The 22827-nt window shown below is 37.5% G+C and overlaps 1 protein-coding gene across 6 annotated transcripts in view; it reads left to right on the top strand.

Annotated features, from left to right (window-relative positions):
- Positions 1 to 22827, top strand: part of RGS7 (regulator of G protein signaling 7) — a 529270-nt gene that overhangs the window by 368877 nt on the left and 137566 nt on the right. For 5 of the 6 annotated variants that reach the window (XM_028111744.1, XM_088016846.1, XM_088016847.1 and 2 more), the window contains exon 3: positions 6709 to 6759. The exons of the other annotated variant lie outside the window; for it this stretch is intronic. In XM_028111744.1, coding sequence (XP_027967545.1) covers positions 6709 to 6759 — 51 coding nt within the window. The remainder of the gene's footprint in view (positions 1 to 6708; positions 6760 to 22827) is intronic. 6 annotated transcript variants of the gene reach the window in all.

Raw genomic sequence — 22827 nt, 5'->3', positions numbered from 1 at the left:
AAAGTCTGTTTTTAAAAGGTTTAATTAAAATATGAAATTGCCAAAATGTAGTTGTAGGCCACACGTAATTACTTTTCATCTCTGAATATATTAACTTCATTGACCAAATGTGGCAAAGTAGAAATGTTTAAATATAAATATCATCTACAACAGGACACATCTATTTATTTATATAGTATTACTCTTATTTTTCAAAATGGAGACTTTCTAATTTAAAAGGTACTGTTCAAAATTTACATTTTTAATTTTATTTAACAATTATTTATTAGAAGTCTGATTATTTTACAAGACATTCTTAATCCAAAGACATCAAATGATGCTTAGTTTTATAGTATTGAAACTATAAAGCTTGTTTGGATAGCAATGACAGCTCAAGAATTCCAATAAGTAGCTCAAAATACAGGAAGGAAGATTCCAAAATGTTAAGGAACACCGTATTCTGAGTTTGGTCTTTGAGAAATTCAATTCAAATCCTGACTTGTAGTTCTTGAGACTCTACCAGGTACTGTGCTCAAGTCCTTGAGGATTTTATACTCTAGTGATATGTGTATAGATACTATCTGTTCAACATGGTAAGTTGTAATGGAAGAATGGATATGGTGCCATGAGATCCCAGGGGAGGAACAGGTGCAACAGGAGGTGAGGAAGATAATAACCAAGACAGCTTCCAGGAGAAAGGGACACTCGGGCTGTGTCTTAAATGGAGGAAGTTATTCCAACCAGAATGTACAGAGTCTGTAAGCATCATGCTATGTATGGTTAAAGAAGTTCAAGTTGATGTTTTTTACATAGTAAAATCCAGGAGAGGGAAGGGTGGGGTCTGAGGCTGAGAGGTAGAAAGGAGGTAAGCCATGAAGGACCTTGTATGCCGTGCAAGTCTTCAGACTCTATCCAAGCACCAATGAGAAGGCCATTGCAAACTTTTCATTAGGACAGAGGCATATTTAAATATGCATTTTGGATGGTTCCTTCCTATTTTTGGTTCTGGACATTTTCATTTGTTGTATTTCTGAAAATTTACTATTAAAAGCTGGAGAGGTTTTTAATGGAAAGTTATGTGAAATACCCTATTCTGCAAGAAAAACTCAGTAAATGTTAGTTTACTCTTCCTATTGCAGCTGTAACTGCACAAAAGGAAATTTTTATTTATCAATCAGTACATGTCTTCTTCATCTCATATGTCCCTCATAAACACAATTAGACACCTAGACATGGCCTATGTCTAGTTTTAAAGGGATTATGTTTTCAGAACAAGGATGGTCTCAAATCTCTTCTTTATGCCTAGCAGCTAGCATATAGAATTGATTAATTGATTAATCAATCACTCAATTGTTTCATTTATTGTTGGTAAGTTCCAGTGTATTAGCTAACTGAAAATTCATGGTTATATTTTCACATTTAACACTTTTATTACTTATTTCATTTTTTGTGAGTCTAAAGAATTGTAAAACCAGAAAAATATAATAAAACTTAAAAAATGTTCTTTAAAGGGATCCTCTGTCTCCCTTCTGAGGAAACGTTGCAAACTCACCCTTCTCTTGATTTTTCACAGTGTTCTTTATCACAATGAAGGCCACATCAAGGAACCACTTTTCCCTTCCTTTGCCTAATTCCACAGCATTTCCCACATGGACTTATACCATCTCATACACAAGTGGTGTTGCTCAGAACACGATTTGGAAAAAAAAAAAAAAGTGCTCTGCTTGATCAGTAATCATCCTGAGTTGTGGGAGAGGGTGGGAAACTGTCCTTAGGGTCATCTCGATATTCTCGTGTCCTCTGATTATTGTCATCTCTGCTGCTTTGCTGTTTCTGCTGCCTTTCTTTAAAGCTTCTTAGGCTTTGAAGAGGCCCAAATCCTTGTTTTGTGTCTGAAGAAATCTTTTTATAGTTTATGGAACTTACACAACAAAGTTTAAAAATCCAGATAAATTGTCATGATCTTAATTAAATATCTGCTTAAAAAACAACCCAGGAGCTCTACCCCAAGCAAAAAGCCTATTTATTTTCCTGAGAGAGAAATATTAAAAAGGTCAGTGTCTTTGCCTCAGGAATATTTGAGCCTCTTCCACTGATTAAGAATTAAAGTTTTTGTTAATGGCTTTAGCAGAACTTAGATTTTTTTTTTTTTTTTTTGTAGCAGATACAAATCAAAAGTGTAACATTTTGGTTGCTTACAAAGTCCTCATATATCATATGCACAAAAGTTTCACCGTATTTTCCTTTTTGCATGCCACCCATCCAGGTTTAGGGTAGGGATGACTGTAGCTGACTCTTGTAGCTGAGGGCGTGTCCTAATCGGTAGAAGGAACGGGGTTGCAATGGAAGTAATGCAGGCACAGGACAGGGCTTGGTTCAGGCCCGTCTCTCTGCAGCACAGTGGAGTTGGGGAAGCCTCTTCCACTCAGGTCCATGGCAGGGGTGAGGAAATAATACCGATGTCTAAACATCTTTCATTGCTTTGCTTTAATTATGGGTGGAGTGGTAAAGTGATAGCCCTGACATGGGAAAATTATCACTGCCAAAGGTGATTATGGTAGCTGAAAATTATATGCCAGCCAAATATTCTTTGTATGGTAGATACCATCCTTTTGTAAATTGTCTTAGAGAAAGATCTGGAGAGGGAAGCTTGCTGTGAATTCATTCATTCTTTTAACATTTACTGATTAGCTTCTACACATCAGGCACTGCTCTGGGTGTTTGGGATCCGAAGATGAATAACACCCTCTGGCAGGTCGGGTGGGTAGAGGCGGCTTCCTGGAGTCATTATGTATGACCTGAATTTTATGGACTGAGTTGAAATTGGCTGAAGGAAAAAGAGATGGGCACGGAATGGCATCAGCAAAGTCATCGAAATAAGAAACAATACAGCACGTGGGCTGCTATGAGCAGTGTATGAGGAACTGTCTTGCTTGTTTTGCTTGTTCTCGTTTTTCAAATCATAGATTACTGGGATTGCACAGTAATAAAACCTCTACTTCTCCTGCTGAGGAGAAGGAACACCTAATTTTGTAACTGCTCGGGGCTCAAGTTCCCAGTAGCTATAGTCATACAGGTGTTTCTTTTATTTCTTGGGGTTTAAGATATTATTGCATCTCTCAACAAGTTTCACATTGTAGCTATTCAAAAGCTCTTTTGCCTTTTTTTTTTAAAGAAAAAACACCAAAAACCAAAAAAAGAAAACAAAAAATTCTCCATTTTACTGCGAGGCCCTCAGAATAAAGATGAATGAAAGTCTAAAGTACTCTGGATATGTACACTTACACAAACCTGTTCATCTATTCATTAAACAAAGGCTGAGTTGCTGCTAGAAATGCACCTTTCTTTCCTACACCCCTCCTGACTGGAATGTACCCTTTTAATTTTGAATTGTAATTCTCAGTGTGGCTATGATAGCACATTTCTCTTTCAGTCTTCTGGTTCCATCAAGATGCTGAAATTTTTTTTCTCTCTCTGGGAGCTAAGGTCTTGCTGTCATACATGCATAATAGGTAAATATGGTGGATTTGGGTATATATTTAACAGCGAAGTAATTCATGATGTTCTAACTTAAAACCATAAGTATATTGGGGTGACCACGCAATAATAAAACCACTATAATAGCATCTCCTAAGTGATATTGACAAGTGGCCCAATCATCCCTTTCATAGCTGAACTGAGAATATGACCATAATAGAAATACTCAAATCTAGGCTAGGAAAAAAAGTTTCCTGAGTTAAATGTAGTTTCAAATTAAGCTTCTTTGTATTTCTTTCTGCTCAGAAAAATAAAAAAGAAGAAAACTTTAAAAAAAAAAAAAAACTTTCCCTAAAAGCATTTCTAAATCATTTTTCACACTAAGAGAAAATTATAGTCTTGGAACCAATGTTTGGCTCTCTGCAAAAGCATGGAAAATTTCCAGTGGCTGCTCACATATGTTCCCCAAGTTGATGCTCAAGTGTGGAAAATGAGCAAGGTACCTGGAAATAGTGCATAAGATTTGGGTACCTGGAATTCTATTTTGGTCAAGTATCAATACAAACATATATGAAAAACTGAGTCCCCCCTCTCTTTTTTGAAGGGATGACAGTGCCTCAAGACAAGTTAGGTTATAAGGCTGAACATAACACTGTGAAATACATGTGTTCTTGTGAGTGGTCTTCCTTCCTTCCTTCCTTCCTTCCTTCCCTCCCTCAGAGCTGCGTTAGGATCAAGGTGAATCCATCTTCTCACCTGTATGGAAATCAATGGCGGTTGTAAAAGTAACAGTTATAAAAGAACACAAGTGATTCAACACATGAAGTCATTTAAAAAATGCATACATATTTTATTTTTTATTTTTTTAAAAGCTTTTTTAAAGTAATCCCTACACACAACGTGGGGTTCAAGCTCACAACCCCAAGATCAAGGGTTGCATGCTCTACTGACTAAGGCAGCCAGGTGCCCCCAAGTTTACTCTGAAGATAGTTCTGAACTATTTTGCATGAAGCAGCAAGAATTATTTAGCCATTGTCAACATCAGTCATATGCTACGTCTCAGGTGCGACGGAAGTCAGTCTCCAAGAGAGGTAGAAGTGGAATTTCAGGTCACACAAAATTTCATTCATGCAGCCCTGCTGTAGTTTACTATGTATACAAAGCTATTTTCATACATATTTTTTGCTATTTTATGTAGAAATGAATGATGCTGAAAACTAAATTTAAATAGAAATGAATATTTCAGGTAAATCAAGTCCTCCTCCTGAATCTCCCATTTCTGCTCATATTTTCACCATTCTTTTCATCCACGATGCTCCTGCACTGGAAACCTTGAATTCTCTTACTGTTCTCCCACTGGCCACCCCCATACCTTATTAGGCACAAAGTCCTGAAGCAAGCCTCTAATTTTGCTTTAGTTCGCTTGTACACTGAACTAGTTCAGTACTTTTCCTTTCAATCCTGGATCTCGAACAGTAGAAATGTTGGCTTCCCTGCTTTCTGTCTGACTGACCCAAGGCACTCCCACATGTATTGCCAATCGAATTCCTTAAACTTGTTTTGATAAGGTCATTCTTCTGTTTAAAACCAGACACAACAGAACATACCATGTCTCCCTTTCTCTGCCTGACATATAGAAAAAAAAATCTAAAATTCTTTTGCCTGGAATTCAAGATCTGCTGAATACACTGTGAATACTTTTATTAGTGTCAAGTTCCTGTTATTCCCAGCACGTAGTATATAAAAAGAATGCAATAGTTTTTATTGCCTATTGCCCCCTTTTTAATTTTGACATAGGCCTTCAGTAACTAAGTTTTGTCTTTTTCGTATATCAAAATCTAGCTCAAACATTACATTTTCTGCAGACCCTCTTTCATTTTATTCTCTATAAAGTGAAAACCTATATTTGCTCATGTTTTTTATTCATCACACATTATCAAACCGTTGCTTTGTTCCAAATGTAGAAAGGTGAATATGTTATCCCACTTCAAGGTACTTACTTGAGGGCTTTATTCAAATAAACAGTTGCAACATTGTATGATCTGTACTACAGTACAGGACTACAGAGATACCAGTTCACTTTCTTTTTTTTAAATTTTTTTATTAACATAGAATGTATTCTTTGTTTCAGGGGTACAGGTCTGTGATTCATCAGTCTTACACAATTCACAGCGCTCACCATGGCACATACCCTTCCCAATGTTTATCACTCAGCCACCCCATCCCTCCCACCCCCCACCACTCCAGCAACCCTCAGTTTGTTTCCTGAGACCAGTTCACTTTCAGTGGAGGTTGCTGTAAACTCAGTGGACAAAAATGAGGGTCAAGGAAAGTTCTATTGTGTAAATAAATCTTGAGTGTCTTGAAAATAGTGGTAAGACATTTTGGTCAAAGAGAATAGTACTATAAAGACATGGAGACTTGAAACACATAGGAGTTTTCAAAAGCTAACAAAAATTTTGGCTTGGCTTGAGAGTAGATAAAAGGACCATCTTACAAACTATTGGTTATGCCATGCTAAGAATTTAGCATGGCATAGTACTTCAAACATAGGTCTGTGTACTTCAAACATAGTGGCCACTCAATAAGCATGTAGTCAATGAACGAATGAATCATCTTATTCACTACAAGTATATTAAACCTTTGTGTTTAAATATTTCATATTAAATAATTTACTAGTTTTCACCTGGGCACACCTTGATATTTGCAACATGGATGGACCTCTATGGGAGTATTGCACTAAATGACATAAGTCAAACAAAGGAAGACAAATGCCGTATGATTTCACTAATATGTGGAATCTTAAAAACAAACAAAGCAGGAACAGACTCAGAGAGTACATCCACACAACAAACTGGTGGTTGACAGAGGGGAGAGCGGAAGAGGGGAATGGCAAAATGGGTGACGGGAAGTGGAAGATACAGACTTCCAGTTACACAATTAATAAGTCATGTGGAAGAAAAGTATAGCATTGGAAATATAGTCACTGGTATTGTAATAGGGTTGTATGGGGGCAGATGAGAGCTACACTTGTGGTGAGCCTACCCATGACATGTGGACTTGTTGAGTCACTATGTTGTACACCTGAAGCTAGTGTAACATCGTGTGTCAACTATAATAAAAAAAGATATATGCAAAAACATAAAACAAACATTCCTACTAATGTGAGTGCCAGAAGTTAAGAGTTCTTAAAGTTAACATGTATAAACAAATGTTCACAAATATTTGTGTTTTTCTTTTTTCTTTTTCTAGGGTCAGACATTGTTCAGTGGTTAATAAAGAACTTAACTATAGAAGATCCAGGTAAATAAATCATTTTCCCATTGATAGAATTATTTTCTTTGTGGTTTTAAGAAATATGTTTTTCTTAGGGCTAATAAGGCAAGCAAGCAAATCTAAAACTATTTACATTTAAACTATGCTTTTCATATTTATACAAATTTTATGGTAGTGAACATAATTTAACTAAAATTTATTTAGTAAGTTTTAACAATTTTTCATATATTTAATGTTCCATTTCATGAACTTTGATTCAGGTGATTGATGACTATAGAATGGGTAAAGTATATGTGTGTTCATAAATAATTGTAGATATAATATACAGCAAGTGATTGTAAAGTAATGAAATTTCCCTTCATAAAACACATAAAGGTAAATCTCGTTAATTTATAATTTTCCTTAACTCTATTTTTGCACGAGGTTTGAAAACAATGTTGTTTGTAATTTTTATTTTTTTGATCATGCCTACATGATGTTTTTTAATGCTCTTATTTAAGTCATGGAGCCATTCACTGTGGTAGACAATACGTCTGCTCTGCAGCACTAAGCTAATTTCCAGAGTTTGGGAACAGTTTCCACCAGCCCACATTGAACATTGCCTAGAACAAATTCCTACATATGGAAGGCATTTAATGACTTTTTAAAAATGTCATGTAAGAGCTTTCACATGCAGCAAACAATGTACATCCCTGAAGTGAAAATAAGATGTGTTTTGTTTAGAGAAGATGCTAAAAAAACAAACAAAAAGCTTATAAAATTTGGTATTACAGTGACTGAGAATGACATGGTAGGGAAAGATGACAATACACCAACCACACAACAAACCATCACTTCAATTAGAAAAGAATTCAGCATGGCTTTTGTTCTTGCTTCTGGTGGTTACCACCTTAGAATGGTTTAGAGATAACATTGAAAGGCAGAGTTTTTATTTTTCCTCATTCTGAGCTAACTTTATAAAACCATGTCATCAGAAAATGTAGATGTAATTCAATACATAAATGCCTGTGCCACAGCACCTGCTAACTGGTACATGAGCTTTTAGAATACCTGTCCTAGCAGGTTAAAAAGGATTAAAACAAGTAAAGATGAAGCACCTACTCCAGCATCATATTGTTACTAAGTGAAAAGAGGAGGTGATTCCCGGGACAAGGAGTCACAGTCTTACCAAGTTCACATTTTAGTCTCAGCTCAGGCTCACTCACACAAAAGCTCCCAGTGCTAAAAAATATAAAATAAAATTTAAAAAAAACCAACAGATTTGCACAGTCATTGACAACCAGGAAACTACTGTTTTACAAAAAATACTGTTGCTCAAAGGGTGAAGTGGATTCAAGAGTATTTCTTGTGAGTTAAGACCAAAAGTGTACTTTAGTAATAGTCTGGGGAGCAAGGAAAAGGTACATGAGAAGCTAGTAAGAAACAGTCATTGTTTATAATTTATACATAAGATATCATTTTAGCTATAACATGTATGAAAAACTGATTTGATTTGCTTGCTCAACAGTTTAAGGAAGTTGTAAAACTTTGTTAGAAGGTATATAGAAAGATAAAATTGATCATATCCAGAAAAGAACATACATGTTCTTTAGTCATATTTATGACTGGCTGAAAAACTAGTTGTTGGTTGGTAGGTTGACTGGTTGGTTTGAATGAACTAGTTCAACCTCTGCAGAGTAAAAGGCTAGATTTTATGAAGAGTGGGAAGCACTGGTGACTATTCTAAAGATATAACAGATTTGCACACAGAAATGCATCAATCTGGCAGCATGGTTTTGAATAAATATGGTCAAGAACATAACTGACATCATGAAAGTAACTCTGATGGCTGCATGTATGAAATCAGTCATAGCATTTTGGAACTGCTCATAAAGAGAGACTAAATAGTTATTATAGTAACAGGTTTAATTTTAACCCTATACATTTTCTGGAAATTTTAAAATAAAAAATAATAAAATAAGCTTCATGCCAGGCTTCTAGCTGGTTGCCAAGAGGTTGTTTGAAGACCTCTAGGGATTGCTGGAAGTTCCAGATGTCAGTCATTTGTTGAAAGAGGATTTTGTGACAAGTTGGAAGAAGACAGCAATGCTGGGGGAAAGGAGCAGGTTCTGATGGCCCATCTAGGGACAGGGGGAGAGAGTTGCATGGTCTTCAGGATCTTTGCAAGACCAATGAGTCCACATTATTTGTACACCTAGTGTTCAATGTTTTGTTAATGAATACTTAATACTTTTCCATTTCTATTGTAGTAATTCAGTGCACATTTGGCTGGATATTTTACTAGAGATTTTGGTACTATTAGACAAGTGGCCATGTTGTATTATTCTTTTAAGATAAAGCTGTATTTAGGCCTTCAATTAGAAGTTAGGATTATTTTTGTTATGTTTGCATATACACATATCCATATAGTACACATGCAGGATTCATCTAAAGGTTTTGTTTTCATCTACCTCTTGCGTCCATTTTCACAGTATTTTTTCTAGAAGAAGCTTATTTCTTCATTGATTTATCCATATTTTTATCCATTTAACAGCTTTTCTGAATTCTTACTATGGGCTAGGCACTGGGAATACAGGAAGAAATTCCCTCCCCGATTGATTTGATTGTCTTTGGCTTCTAGGGTGTCCCACTCATGGCTTTTGTTCTTGTCACTACCCACATAGTCTTCTGTGACAGGTCTCCACTCCTAGCTAATCTGTATATGTCGGAATGTCCACGTTTCTGTCCTGGGCACCTTTCTTTTCTCCAAATACACACTGTTGCTCAGTGGCATATGTGGAGGACTCGCAAATTCATAGCTTTCATGCTGACCTCTCCATGGTGTTCCGTACTAGTCGACCTGTTGCATATGTGACCTCTCTCAGGGGGCCAGTCTCAGTATCACCAAAGTAGAACCCTGATTTATCCCCTCTCAAACCTGTTCCTTCTGTCTTCCCAGACAAGTTACAGACTTCAGTCTTCTATCCAAGAATATGCTGTGTCTTTTCATTTATTCAGGTTTGCTTTGTGGGTTCTTTCAGGAGTGTTTTAAAGTTTCCTCATATAGGTTTTGCGTGTTTCATATTAAGCATGTTCCTAGCTATTTTATTTTGTGTTACTATTATATGCAGGTTTTTCTCTTCACTTATATCTACTAACTGGTCATTTACATATAGATATTGTTGATATATGTATGCTCATTTTCTATAGCACTACTTTACTAAATTTTACTTTTGTTAATATTTTTAACTAATTTATTGTAAAGCTGGAATACTTCTTCCAGCAGTTTCTCGGGGTTATATGTATTTGTTCAATTCCTGAGCCCCTGTGTATCTGACATTAACCTTTGTTGCCCATGTGTATGTTGACAACTTAGCTAGATGTAATGTAAGTGAGATAAACCTTTTTCTTTAAAACACTGAGGATATTAATTCATTGCTTTCATGCATTCACTATGGCAAAATCTGAAAACTAATTTTTCATATATATGTAAAATTTATATATATAATTTTTCCTATATATGTACATATCTATATGCATATGTGTGTGTTTTCCCCTGCCTAGATCTCTGTGATGTCTTCCCGATCTTTGAAATTCAAAACATAAATACACAATTGCTAGGGGTTTGTTTGTTTGTTGGTATGTGATCTGCTAAATCATTTAAGTCTGTTGATTCAGGTTTACTTAAGTTGAAAAAAAATTTCCTGTTATATTATTTTGATTTCATTTCTTCATGTCTAACATGGATATAATAATGATGCCCACTACTTAGTGTTTTCCTGAAAATTAAAGAATTAATGTGTATAAAGCAGCTACTATTAAAAAATAGTAATCAAGCATTTATTACTACACTTATTACATAATAATGGCTCAAAAAAATTAACAATTATAGTTGGTTTCGTATTCGTTTTTGTTATTATGTCTAATCACTTTCCTGTTTATTCTGGTTTATTCTTTTGAAATAACATTTACTAGTATGTTTTATTCCACCTTACACCCAATTATCATTTATCACTTTCTTCTCTTTTCACTCTTTTCTTAGCTCTTTCCCTTCCTTCTCCCTGTAGGTAAACTTGTTAACTTTGCACATTATAGCATTCATTTTTATTTCCTCCACTGGTGATTCAGCTCTTTATTGCTGTTAATGGAGAATAAATCTATTGCATTTTGAGTTTTCTTCATTCTGTCCAGTTCTATATTTCCACCTGCCCTTTGGCATGCCTCCTCTAGTCACAGCCCGTTGTCTTGTGAGTCATCTTTCATCTCTTCTTTCATTACGTCAGTATCATTCACTTTTATTGTTTTGACTGCACATAGAAGAGACCGTCGTTAAGTTTACTTCATGCCGTTTTATGTCTTAGAAATGTTTGTGGGTTTGTTTTATGAATTGTTTTCCCATTTATTCTCCTCAAACATAAAGAATTCCTAATGGGACTGATGTTTGATTATTGACAGGGTGAATGGATTGTCTTAGATAACTCAATGCCATAGTTTCCCTTATTTGCAGCAGGAGCTGCAGTGCTGGTGATACTAGTTTGCATTAGTAGGTTAGTTGTAGTTTTTAGTTAGACTGGGTATAGTGAGAAGGAGTGGAGCTGGGAGCGATCCCAGCCTCAAGACCTCTTCATGGTGCCATGCTGTCTCTGACTGTGATGGACCCTTTTCATGGGCCACACTTTCACCCTGTATCCTGCTTTGTCAGTTTCCAGCTTCCTGCACCCTGGGGTCATGCCAGACCTCCTTATTGTGTGCTCTCCACGTGGTGGAGAGAAGCTGCTGTTCAGTGACTCCAGTGAACTGCATCCAAAGTGGTGGGCTTCCTTCTCTTCTATGTTCTGACCTTCCCACTGCAGACTTGGGGGTTCGTTAGTCATCTTCCAAAGTCTTCTCTACTTAGTACTGTGGTGCTTTCTTAGGACAGTTTTGCAATCTGATCCAATATATAGTATAGTGTTAGACTTTGGGGACATGTGTTTTGGCACCCTTCCCTAATTTTTAATGCTGGATGCAGGTTTCTGTTTGTGTGATTTGTTGTTGTTGATGATGATTTAATCGTTATAAACTTTGCTTATGTCATTGTAGTGCAAAGAGTTGATAATTTTATTAATACTTTTCAGTTCTATTGCTGAGAACATAGAACATGTATGAAAATACAAAGCACGGAATAAATTGCATTAGTCTCAGAGTTAGAGCCTAGCTGATAGCATACAGTGGTACTTTGATTTTATAGAGAGGAAAATTGATGTACATCAAATGTTGGATAGGGACAGGAGAGTGAGAGGAAGAATTTAGCCCTTGGTGCGTCTCTCTCCACATTGGCACCCATTGGGAAGCATGATGTCCACCACCAATGTCTTCAGCTGGTGGTCCACTCTACGGCTTCTGTGTTATTTCTTGATCCCATTGACAGGGCCTCTTCCTGTTTACAATCTTTGCTTCGACCAAGCTCAATTTGGGGACACACCAAGTGATTCTGCCTCACACTGGGAAAGTGTGCTGTTGCTTCCCAAAGACCTATGGTGTTTTTCTATTTTACTCTCAGTTGCACAAGAATATTCTGCTGCTCTCTCACCACTCCGAGGCATGGGATTCTTTCAGGATGCCCAAACTCTTTCTGCCTGGACATATGACATAGTCTTTGCAGAATGATCCTTCTGGTTTACCAGGTCTCTAGCTGGGAAACAATTATGTAATACCTTTTGCTTGTTTTTCTCATTGCTCAAAATGGTATTCTAGCATATCAGTTAGCTTTTGCTGTGTAAACTTGGTGGCTTAAACAGCTATTTTATTTAGCTCATAATTCTGGGAGTTTGCTTGGTTAATTTCTGCTGGGCTTTCTTCTGGATTGTAGCCAGGTGGTTGGGTGGATGATCTAGGATTTGGGGGCATATTTGGTACTTGGTAGGTTGTCAGTTAGGTGCATCTCATTCTCTCATCCTCCAGCCTGCTAGCACTCATTTCTTATTACAGTGGTTTTCAGAGTTCCAAGCACAACACAAGCTTATACTCTGCCAAGGCAAGTACCATGACCAAGTTCAGAACCAGTGTAGGGAAGGACTGTCCAAGAGTATAGGTGCAGAGGTATGTGAACAAATTTGGGCAGCTACTGCAAAAATCTTCCACATCTGTATTTCTTCTGTCTTTCAGATCTGCCTTTCTGTGATATGTACTATTAGCTTTTGACTTGCGTTTGCAAAATTTATCCTCCAGAACCTATTCATCATTTATTAGTAAATATGCTTTGTGTCTAATATCATTAATTATGGATGATATTTTGAGACAGTGTATCAAAAGGCAAAGCTTTGGTTAAGGTTGGCACCCTTTACAAAATGATTGACAGATATTAATAACTTCTCGACATCATCCTGCTCATTTGTGATCCTTGCTGCCTCTTACTGGAAGAGTTACTCTTGACAAGCTCTTGAAGTGATGCTGACCAAAGTAGGGATTACCTTGATATTCTCCATCTAATGAGTGGATGGGATTTGAAATGAGCCTCACTGTGACTCCTGGATACGTAAAGAACATTAAGTATCTCTGTGTTCTCTGAGTAGTACCCTGCTTGCTTCACCTTTCTCTTTCTCTCTGTTCACCCATGCTTCTTGAGATCCCAGTATTTCTTGAGAGGCATCCTGGCATTTAAGTTGAGTCATAGGCTTTGCAGAAATACTTAAGCTCGAATCTTGATTCAGGCACTTACTGGCTGTGGGCATTGGGCAACTTAGTTAACTTCTCTCTCTCTCTCTCTCTCTCTCTCTCTCTTTTTTTCTTCATCAGCAAAATGCTTTTAATACAGTGTTTTGTGAAGCTTAAATGAGTCAGCATTCAAGTGTACCCAAATCTTGATTTTATTTTTAAATAGGCCAGATTCTTTTAAAACTCTGAGCATTTGCAAGCACATTTAGCTAAATTGAATTTTTTAAAATGCATGCAATTTTTATACTAGCCTTCAAACACAAACTATTCCATGAAGACTTCTCTCCAGAATTCAGCTCCCAATTGCTTTTCTTTACCATGAATTATTCACATTTGCTACTACTCAATTTGTTGCTTAATTTTATCTTTTACTCACGTTAGTCTTATTGCTTTAGACAAATCTAAAAAACATAATGACAGAGGACACGTATCTTCTCTAGTCATTGACTGAAGTACCAAGATCAATCAGTTCTCAATACTCTCTTGACTTTTACTAATTGAAATGGTGTTAAGCTTATGGTAACCAATGAATCAGTTTGTGTTCTCCTAAATAGATAGGGAAAAGTAAAGAGAAAGAAATGTAAAATGTATTTTTCTTTATCTAAACACACCCAGGGTGAAAAAAAAGATTTAAAATGCAGACAGAAAAATAGGATTAAATGTGGATTTATCCGGAATAAAAACTTAATGCTGAATAGTTGCAAAATTTCTTCCTCTTGAAGTATTATCTATTGTAAAAATAACTGGAAAATTGAGATTCAGACAAATCAACTAGATGTTTTGCTTACACATCAATCAACTGGATTGAATATCTTAATTGTCACTGCATTAATTAAATCAACTCATTATGTTCACCATTAGAGTCTGTCATCCACCTCCCAACCCTCCACAAGTCCTCTAGAGAAAATGATCAAAATTTTGTTAATGAATATAATAAAACTGTTACAAATAGCCTTCCTATCCCATGATTTTGGTTGGCTTGTCAGAGAAATCAGCCCAAGGAACATGAGGATGTATCAGAATTGAGAAAGTATAGAATGTCTCCATTATCCTTGATAATGTTTTGTCCCTGCAAAGTATTCATGCTATTCCAAATCATTTTAAATAGATTATTTTATTTGATTACTACAACAATATCATGAAGTAGTCATGCAGATGTACTCATCTCACAATTGGAAAGTCACCTGAGAAAAACGTGAATGTCCAAAATCACACAGAAACCTGTTCAAACAAATAGGACCTTGGTCTCCCAACCTATAGCCTGTGTGTCTTCTCCTTTTGGCACAATTATTTTAGGCTTAGATTCTGCTTTTCCTTAAGTGGTTGGCAACCATGAGAGGTACATGGATCCACCTGCACAGATGGTCCTTTACATTGTGTCTTTTGGACTAAATTAATTGATTTTCATAGATTTGGTGTTATATTTAGCTACTGCATGCTGGGCATATCCTTTGTTAGAGCTATTTTCCACATATTCCAATGTGTATCTATTACAAAGGAAAAAGAAATCTTTTCTGTATGCTCTTCATATTGTTTCAAACAACAGTCTTGCTTGGGTGGCCCGAGGATAGAAGCATTTAAAACACTCTTGCAAATAATCAAGACCCTTGTGTTAAAAAAAAAAAAAAAGCGTATAAAAATACACATTTTATTGTCCATTCTGCAAGCTATCATGTCAATATGAAAGAAATAAAGTGACTCCTTTATTATTTATTTTTCTAATGCCAGTGAACCCTTCATTATGGGAAAACATTCTAGGTTTCTAAGATACCGTTTAACATTCTGGTGATAACATGCAAGAAATCATAGATCAGAGCCATCACATACACTTCTAACAAGATTGATTAGTTTGATCTAGTTCAAGAAAATAGATATTACCTAAGCATACATCTTTCAAATGTGCACTTTCTGTTATAAATAATACTTAAAGAAAACATGAATAAATTCCTCATATCTTTGGGCAACTGCTCCCAACCCATGTCTCTGCTACTGCAGCCAAAGCTTCATAGTTATATACATGAGGAATACTATATGCAGCTCTAATTATTTTCACAGGAGATGAGCAGGAGCTCTGGTTTCCTTTATGTATTCATTTCAGTGTGTTATTAGCTTCTCCTCACAAGAGAGCAGTAATTCCTTTTTGCATATATTCCATTAGCATCCACCTTTAAAAAAATTATTGCATCTCGTACATTTAATATCATCAGGAACCTCTCACTTGGTGACCATTGACCCTTGGGAATATTCTACCAAGGCAGAAAATGAAAAAGTCTGCAGATGTTTAGTCCATGATGTCTTCCATTCAAAATAATCGGTACCAACAATTAAAGCCCAATCACATCCAGCCTGTTGAGACCAACCGTCTCATTTAACTTATTATCTAACCATACCCCTTTATCCATTTATGTGTCTATGTGTGTATGTTTTGCATTTGCATTTAAATACTATACTTCATAATGGAACAAGAGACTGCTGTTGTCATTTGACTAATATAACTATGCAGTTGCTCTACACAATTAGAACTCAAAACCCAAAATATACTGAAAAGTCTTCAGAATAGGAGTCATTACCCCCAGAATGTCCACAACGGTTTCAGCCACCAAGAGGCCATTTTCCTGTAAATAGAAGCCTTTTCTTCTTGGGCTTCTGGCTGCCTTCATATTCCCTCTCTGTGACTATATTGCAAATAACGATGAAGAAGAATTATAATACATTAACATTAGTTAATTGGTTCTGTCCAGGTACCATGCTGGATGTTTTCTTCTTATTTAAAGGAGACAAGAGAGCTCACATGTACTAAACACTAAACGTGCCAACACCATGTTGAGAGCTTGATATATGTTATTTAGTCTTAAAAGAAAAAAGAGAAAGAAACTTTATGAAGTAGGTGGTATATCAGAAAACTAAGTCTCAGATCATGAAGGTACTAAAAGATAGAACCAGCATTTAAATCCAGATATACTGATTTTAAACTATTAACACTTTCAGATCCAGAGGAGTTTCAATTTCATTTTACAGCTGAGGTCCCTAAGGCTTAGAGTAGAGCTGAGATGTGGAGCCGGGATTCACACCTGTTCTATATCAGACGTGATGCCAACACACAGGCATTTGTTAGAGATTCAGTAGGTGCCGTCTCTCTATGCCGGTTCCTCTTTTGGTGTGTACTGGCCAGCACATGCATCTATAAATGCCAGCTCCAGAGTTTTATAATCTTTCCCATTTTTACCTGATCAGCAGATTTTTTTTTAATATACTACTTATTAGAGTTGCCAACAATTAAGGAAAGTACTAAAAAACAGCTGGGAATATCATTAGAATTACTGTCTTTTTGCTTCTAAAAGTTGAACAAGCATAATGATGCCAGAGTTCAATGTACTTTTGAATAGTTGTTTAAATTCACTTAGGCACATTTCATATCTCAGCAGAGATTGATATTTCTATTCTATGCACTAGAAAAAAAAATAAAAGTAAAAACCAAATGGAAAAGCTCAATTGCCCATTGGCTTTGTCGAATTCTGCTAGCAGCTGGTTGACATCTCTGTTGTTTTCTTCTTTTTAGGTCTTCACTGTCTATCTTATTAACCTTTTTGTGTACATATGTTCCTTTTATAAGCCAACTTGAATTTTGTTTTGTTTTGTTTTGTGGAAGAAATATAGCATACACTTTTTTTTAAAAAAAGTAGGAGTTTTGGATGGAAGCAAAGAAAGGAAGTAAAGAGAGAAAGCATAAAGAAGGAAAGAAAAGTAGAAAGGATTTGGTAAAGCTAATAAGGCCTGGAGAATAGGACATCACTGAAAATAGGCCAATTCAATCAGGGTCGGCCGGCCACTCAGAAAAGGACAGGGAAGGGGCACCTGGGTGGCTCAGTCGTTAAGCGTCTGCCTTCGGCTCAGGTCGTGATCCCAGGGTTCTGGGATCGAGCCCTGCATCGGGCTCCCTGCTCAACGGGAAGCCTGCTTCTCCCTCTCCCACTCCCCCTGCTTAGGTTCCCTCTCTCGCTGTGTCTCTCTCTGTCAAATAAATAAAATCTTTAAAAAAAAAAAGGACAGGAAAATGTGGGTGATTATATCCCTTATCCAGAGGGAGCCATAGACTGTTGTGTAAACTTTGAAAAGTCAGGTCCTTTTATCTTTTATGAAAATAACAGTATGTTTTATTTCCCAGCTGAAGAATGAGTTAGGATTTTCCCCTCTCTATCTGAGCCGAGAACAAGCCTATTTGTCCTATTCATAAAGTTTTTCTGATTGTTATATCTAAGACTGGCGGGAAGTGTTCAGCACAGAGCACATGACAGGAGAGCTCACAGAGGCTTTGTGACCGGAATGTGATCCTACCATGGCATGAATGCACCTGTCTCTTCACTATGATTTGGTTGCAAACCAGACATAAAGATGACTGATCTCACAGTAAAAAGCCAAACCAAACCAAAAAAAAAAAAACTTTTTAAAATAATTGGTCTAAGAAACTCAATGTAACATATAATATGATTTTTATATTTTGAAAATTTCCCTGTAAGCAAGGAAGACTTTATGTCTAATAAAACTAAAATGCCGTTTAAATTTTGCAGTTACGTTATAATTCAAGTGATTGGTATCTCTGGAACTATCCAGAATTTCTCCTTGCCACTGTGTTCACGAATGTGTGGGCATGGAGGCTCACTCGTGTGGGCCATGTATACCACGTAGAATTCTGCTTAACTCCATTTCATGTAAAGCACACACTTGGACTGTGATTTTGTCATATTCTTGAAATGACTGCTCTTTTAATTTAATCCAGTGTTTTGGAAGGGGATCCGCCAGCCCTTTGGTCTTATGGAATAGGCATGAAAAGAGGGGGTGACAGATTTTCAGACTGTTGAGCGTTACTTGGCTATTTCAGCTATTTCCTCTGCTGGGGTTCATCCATGAAAACGTCTGTGGTCTGGGTCGTGGTGGGCCTCTCTGTAAGCAATGATGGACACACACTTGTTTATTAACCTTCTGAGAGCTTCACCGCTGATGAAGCCTCAGCCTTCGCTAAGTGATCTGCCAGGTTTCCCTTGGTTATTTCCCCGGGGCCCCCCTAACAACTGCTTGGTATGTTGTTCAACAGACTTTTTGTGGGGTAGATGTCAGATGTCACATGTAGTACCTGAAAATGCACCCACTTTTCTTAAAACATTTTGAATTATAAAAAAACCATTATAAACCCACTGTAGGTAATCTGGGAAATATAAGGAGGAGAATAAAAAGCATGCATAAAAAGCACTCAGATAGCACAGCTGAAATTCTAGCATTATCTTCCCAGTCTTCTTCGAAGAAGAAAAAAAAGCCAGCTCTCACTGGCTTTTTTATTGGAACTAGTCCCACTCAATGTCGTCCCCTCCCCATATCTGATAATTTTCCTGGGCCGCTCATGAACCAGTATCTCACGTCCCTTCCGCCCGCCTGTTTGTGGTGCCCACATCCTTGCCAGAGCCTCCATTGCCCTTTAGAGATTGCTGTGTTCCAGAACAATAACCCTCTGCTACCATCCCTTGGATCCCAACCAAGGGCACCACTCCTACCTGGGTGTTAGGAAGTCTTTACCTCTTCCCAGGCTTCCACTTTCATCTCCCAGACGAACTTTTCACAAGATGTTTTTGAGCCTCACAGTTAGTAGAAGGAAAATACGTCACAGAGAGTAACTGTTACCCCTTCTCAGTCCAGATCTGTCTGTACATCCTTTAGAGGCTGTTTTCTTGTTGCCCTCCTCACATCTAGGGACAGTGGCCAACATCCCCAGCACTGAAAATCTTCCAGGCATATTCAGGCACAGAGTCTGGGACTTAATTGATTCCTAGGAGACAGTTTTCTTTCATCCTACTGTTTGTTGGCCACAGTTTCTGAATTCTCATATCTGACTCCAAGATTGACCTCTTTCCAGGACATCTTAGGACTGACCTCTGCTAAGGATATGTTTGAGGACTGACCTCTTTCAAGGGCATGTTGACATAACACCACGCCTGTTGCCAGAGGCATGGACTGTCCCTCCATTGTCACAAGATGGTCTGACTTCAGGACATTTTACAAGGTCTGGGGCACATATTCACTAGAATGTGAGCTTTGTGAGTAGGTCTTCATTTTGTCTTTGCCCTGTCTCTGGCATCTTTAGTGTGCCTGGCACATATTGGGCATTTAAATATTATTGAATTGAATATTTTTAACAAAGAGAATAGTAATATAGTAAATAGGCTATTTTTATATTTTATCTTTCATATTTCAGTATTTGTGGCTCACGCTCTAGTTGGAGGTTTACCTCGAAGTGAAAAGCGGTAGGTTCCCATGAACTCCATGACATACAGAGTGTTTAGTTATAGAGCAGAAAGAGAAACTTCCCAGGGTTATCAATCCATAGGTTTCAAATAATCTATTTTTCTCTAAGTAAAGTCAAGGGTAGAATGTTATCCAACCACAGCTCTAATGTTGTGAAACAGCCTAAGGAGGTTGCCTTTATTCCATGGGGGAAAAAATGAGTTTTATGAGCAAATAGTAGCTCTTACTAGAAACAAAACATGATTTATTGGTTGAAATATTACAGCACACTGGAAAACCCAAGCAAAGGCATACCAAGGATAACAGAGTTTCATAAAAATCATGAAAAGACAAATTTATCATTTGAACATTTATCTATAGCCTGAAATGATATTATATTAAGTGAAATAACTGCTTTAGGTTATGCTTTGATTCTTTTTTCCTGAGAATTTTTCAATAAATGTAAAGCCATTGGAAAGTATCCTCACACCCTGCAGATACCCTATATTTTCTAACATGATTCAAGGTTGGACCACTTGCTTCCACCTTAGAAAAGGAGCTGCTGTAGACATTTCTTTTCCTATAGTTTAGGGAGAGAAAGTAGGTCAACTTTTCTGGAATGACACTTTTATGTTGGCCAATAGCAGGAGATAAGATGAAGGTGTTGGGTGGTTGGGCGTGCAAAGCCCTGAGTTGCTCTTCTGAGACATTTCTGCTCAAGCTGGTAAGCAATGATCAGCCATCAAGGAAGGAGAATATCTTGTCCCTCTACAAACAGGTAAATTTCCATTGCCTTGCCTTTATATAAACATGAACCCTAAATTTTATTAATGTTCTCCAGCTCCCATCTGGGCCCCCAAATTTGATAAAGAGGCCTAATTTGCTAACATATGGGCAATGGTAGCCTAGTCAGCTTTTGGTCACTGATGCAGTACCATAAACAGAAAGAAATTATTGAAAGTATCAAAGACTTTTTAATCCGGTGACTTACCTTAGCTTTAACCACACCCCACCTGTTCCATCCAGCCCTTTACAAGAGAAATAAGAGCAAAGAGTTGGATATGAGCATCTGGCAGCTGAGGGCACCCTCCTCCCTGGCACTGCTGAGAAGGAGGAGCTCATGCAGCTCCTTCTCATGCCTAGGCTCATTGTCCATCTGTCTGCAGATTCTGTCAAATATTCACACACATTACATATTCACTCATTTAAGCAAATCCTGGGCACATGGTTTGCAGGGGCTGCCACTAAACGTTAAATAAGGCTGTGCGGTTGGTTACACCTCTGTAACTAGTAATTGAGACATTTGAGCAAACAATCGATTTTAGGCACCATCTCACAGGAAAAGGTGCAAACAAATCGACAGGGATGTGGATGGTTTAAAGATAAAGAATGGGGCAGAAGTGTGAGCTATGGCTTAGACTATATCATACAAATGATGCAAAATTCTCCCATCATCTTAAACAAGACCTCTGTGGAATGTTATATTCTGTGAGTAATGAGGACAGTAGAAGCCCAGGCTTCTCCCTGTGATGTGATGCTCTAAGAAAACAGCAACCAGAGAAACCAGGCTTTCAGATAGGATCATTCATGCATTTAATAATTATGTACACACAAAATGTGCTTGCCCCTGCATCGGAGGTGATGATCAATATACCCATACTGCCCCTCTCACAGACCAGACAGACATCTGAGGAATCATTATACCAACAGCAAAACAGTCAGCCACTTCAACTCACAAATGCTTCCGATTTTCTCTCAGCTTTATCCTTCCAGTAATCCACGGACAGTGTCTAATCCCTGGCCAATCTCACTATGTTCCTGTCTCTGTCTGAAATTGTGCACATGTCACGGAAAAGTTACTCAGTGCTATCGATTATTGCCCCCAAGGTGTCACAGTTTCCAACTCCAATCAGGCCTTCAGGATCTCCTGGCAATCGTGTTTTCCTAGTCATCGCTCCTACTCAGTGGAAATGATTATTCAAAGCCTTCATTTGCCTGCAAGGTCTCCCAACAGACTCCTTCTCTGTCATCCTCAGCATCAGACCATAACTTCTTAGAGAAAATATAAAATCAAAGAGGAAATTTGTCAACTTTCTGACTCTTTGTGCCTCACAAAAAACATGACGGTGTCTACGTCATGCTTGCCTCCTTTCCCATCTGGGTTAGGCTTCTTGTGCTTCTTATCCTGACCTCTCACCACCCCAGGGTTCTTGTCACATCCTTCCTATTTCTCTTGTCTGTCCTGAACTACCATATGTTTACTGGTTTGTTCACCATCCTCTTTTTTCCGTCACGAAGCACTCCTGTATTGATAGGTGGTCCATCCTAGCCACTCTCCTCTCTCTCAGTTTTACGAACTCAGTTGTACTTTCTGTCTCCAATCCCTCTCTCTATAATTTCTCTCTCAATTCACTGGACTCTTGCTTGTATCCTCCACTTATAATCTGAAACTTTATTCAGTACAGCTGGTAATATTCTTCTTGTTGCTAAATTCAATTATCATTTCTCAAACCTTAATCTGACCTCATCTAGCATTTCTCACACATTCTTGTCTTCCATTACTCCATCCTCTGGTTTGCACTAAAATTTTCTCCCCCTCCAACTTAGCATTCTTCACAGATTTCTCTACTTGCCTCTTTACTCTCAGGGCTTTTGAGACCCAAACATGGTCTTTCTCATTTATTGGCTCTCTTCGGGCCATGTGCTTTTTTATTTTATTCACTACTGGTGTGAATACACATCCAGAATTCCTTCTGAGTTCCTGGTCTATAGATCCCAGCTCTCTTGTAGACATTTTTCCCTTGGATTTTTTAAGAGGCATTTCGTTTATCAACAAATCAAAAATTGACCTCATCATTTTATCCCCAAATCTGTATAGACTTCTCCTCTTAAATATCTCTCCACTGCTCTTTCCGCCATCTTTCCCCGCTGACATGATGGTGCACATGAATGCTGGCAGATGCTCTCAAGATCATTAACAATGCCAAAAAGAGAGGCAAATGCCAGGTTCTTATTAGGCTATGCTTCAGGGTCATCATCCAGTTTCGAACTGTGATGCTGAAGTGTGGTTAGTTACATTGGTGAATTTGAAATCTTTGATGATCATAGAGCTGGCAAAATTGTTGTGAACCTCACAGGCAGGTCAAG

The sequence above is a fragment of the Eumetopias jubatus genome, unplaced genomic scaffold (assembly GCF_037043125.1).
Source record: "Eumetopias jubatus isolate StellerSeaLion01/CBP00866 unplaced genomic scaffold, mEumJub1_p1.0 scaffold_12, whole genome shotgun sequence".
Classification (NCBI taxonomy): domain Eukaryota; kingdom Metazoa; phylum Chordata; class Mammalia; order Carnivora; family Otariidae; genus Eumetopias; species Eumetopias jubatus.
This window is presented reverse-complemented; position numbering and strand designations above follow the sequence as displayed.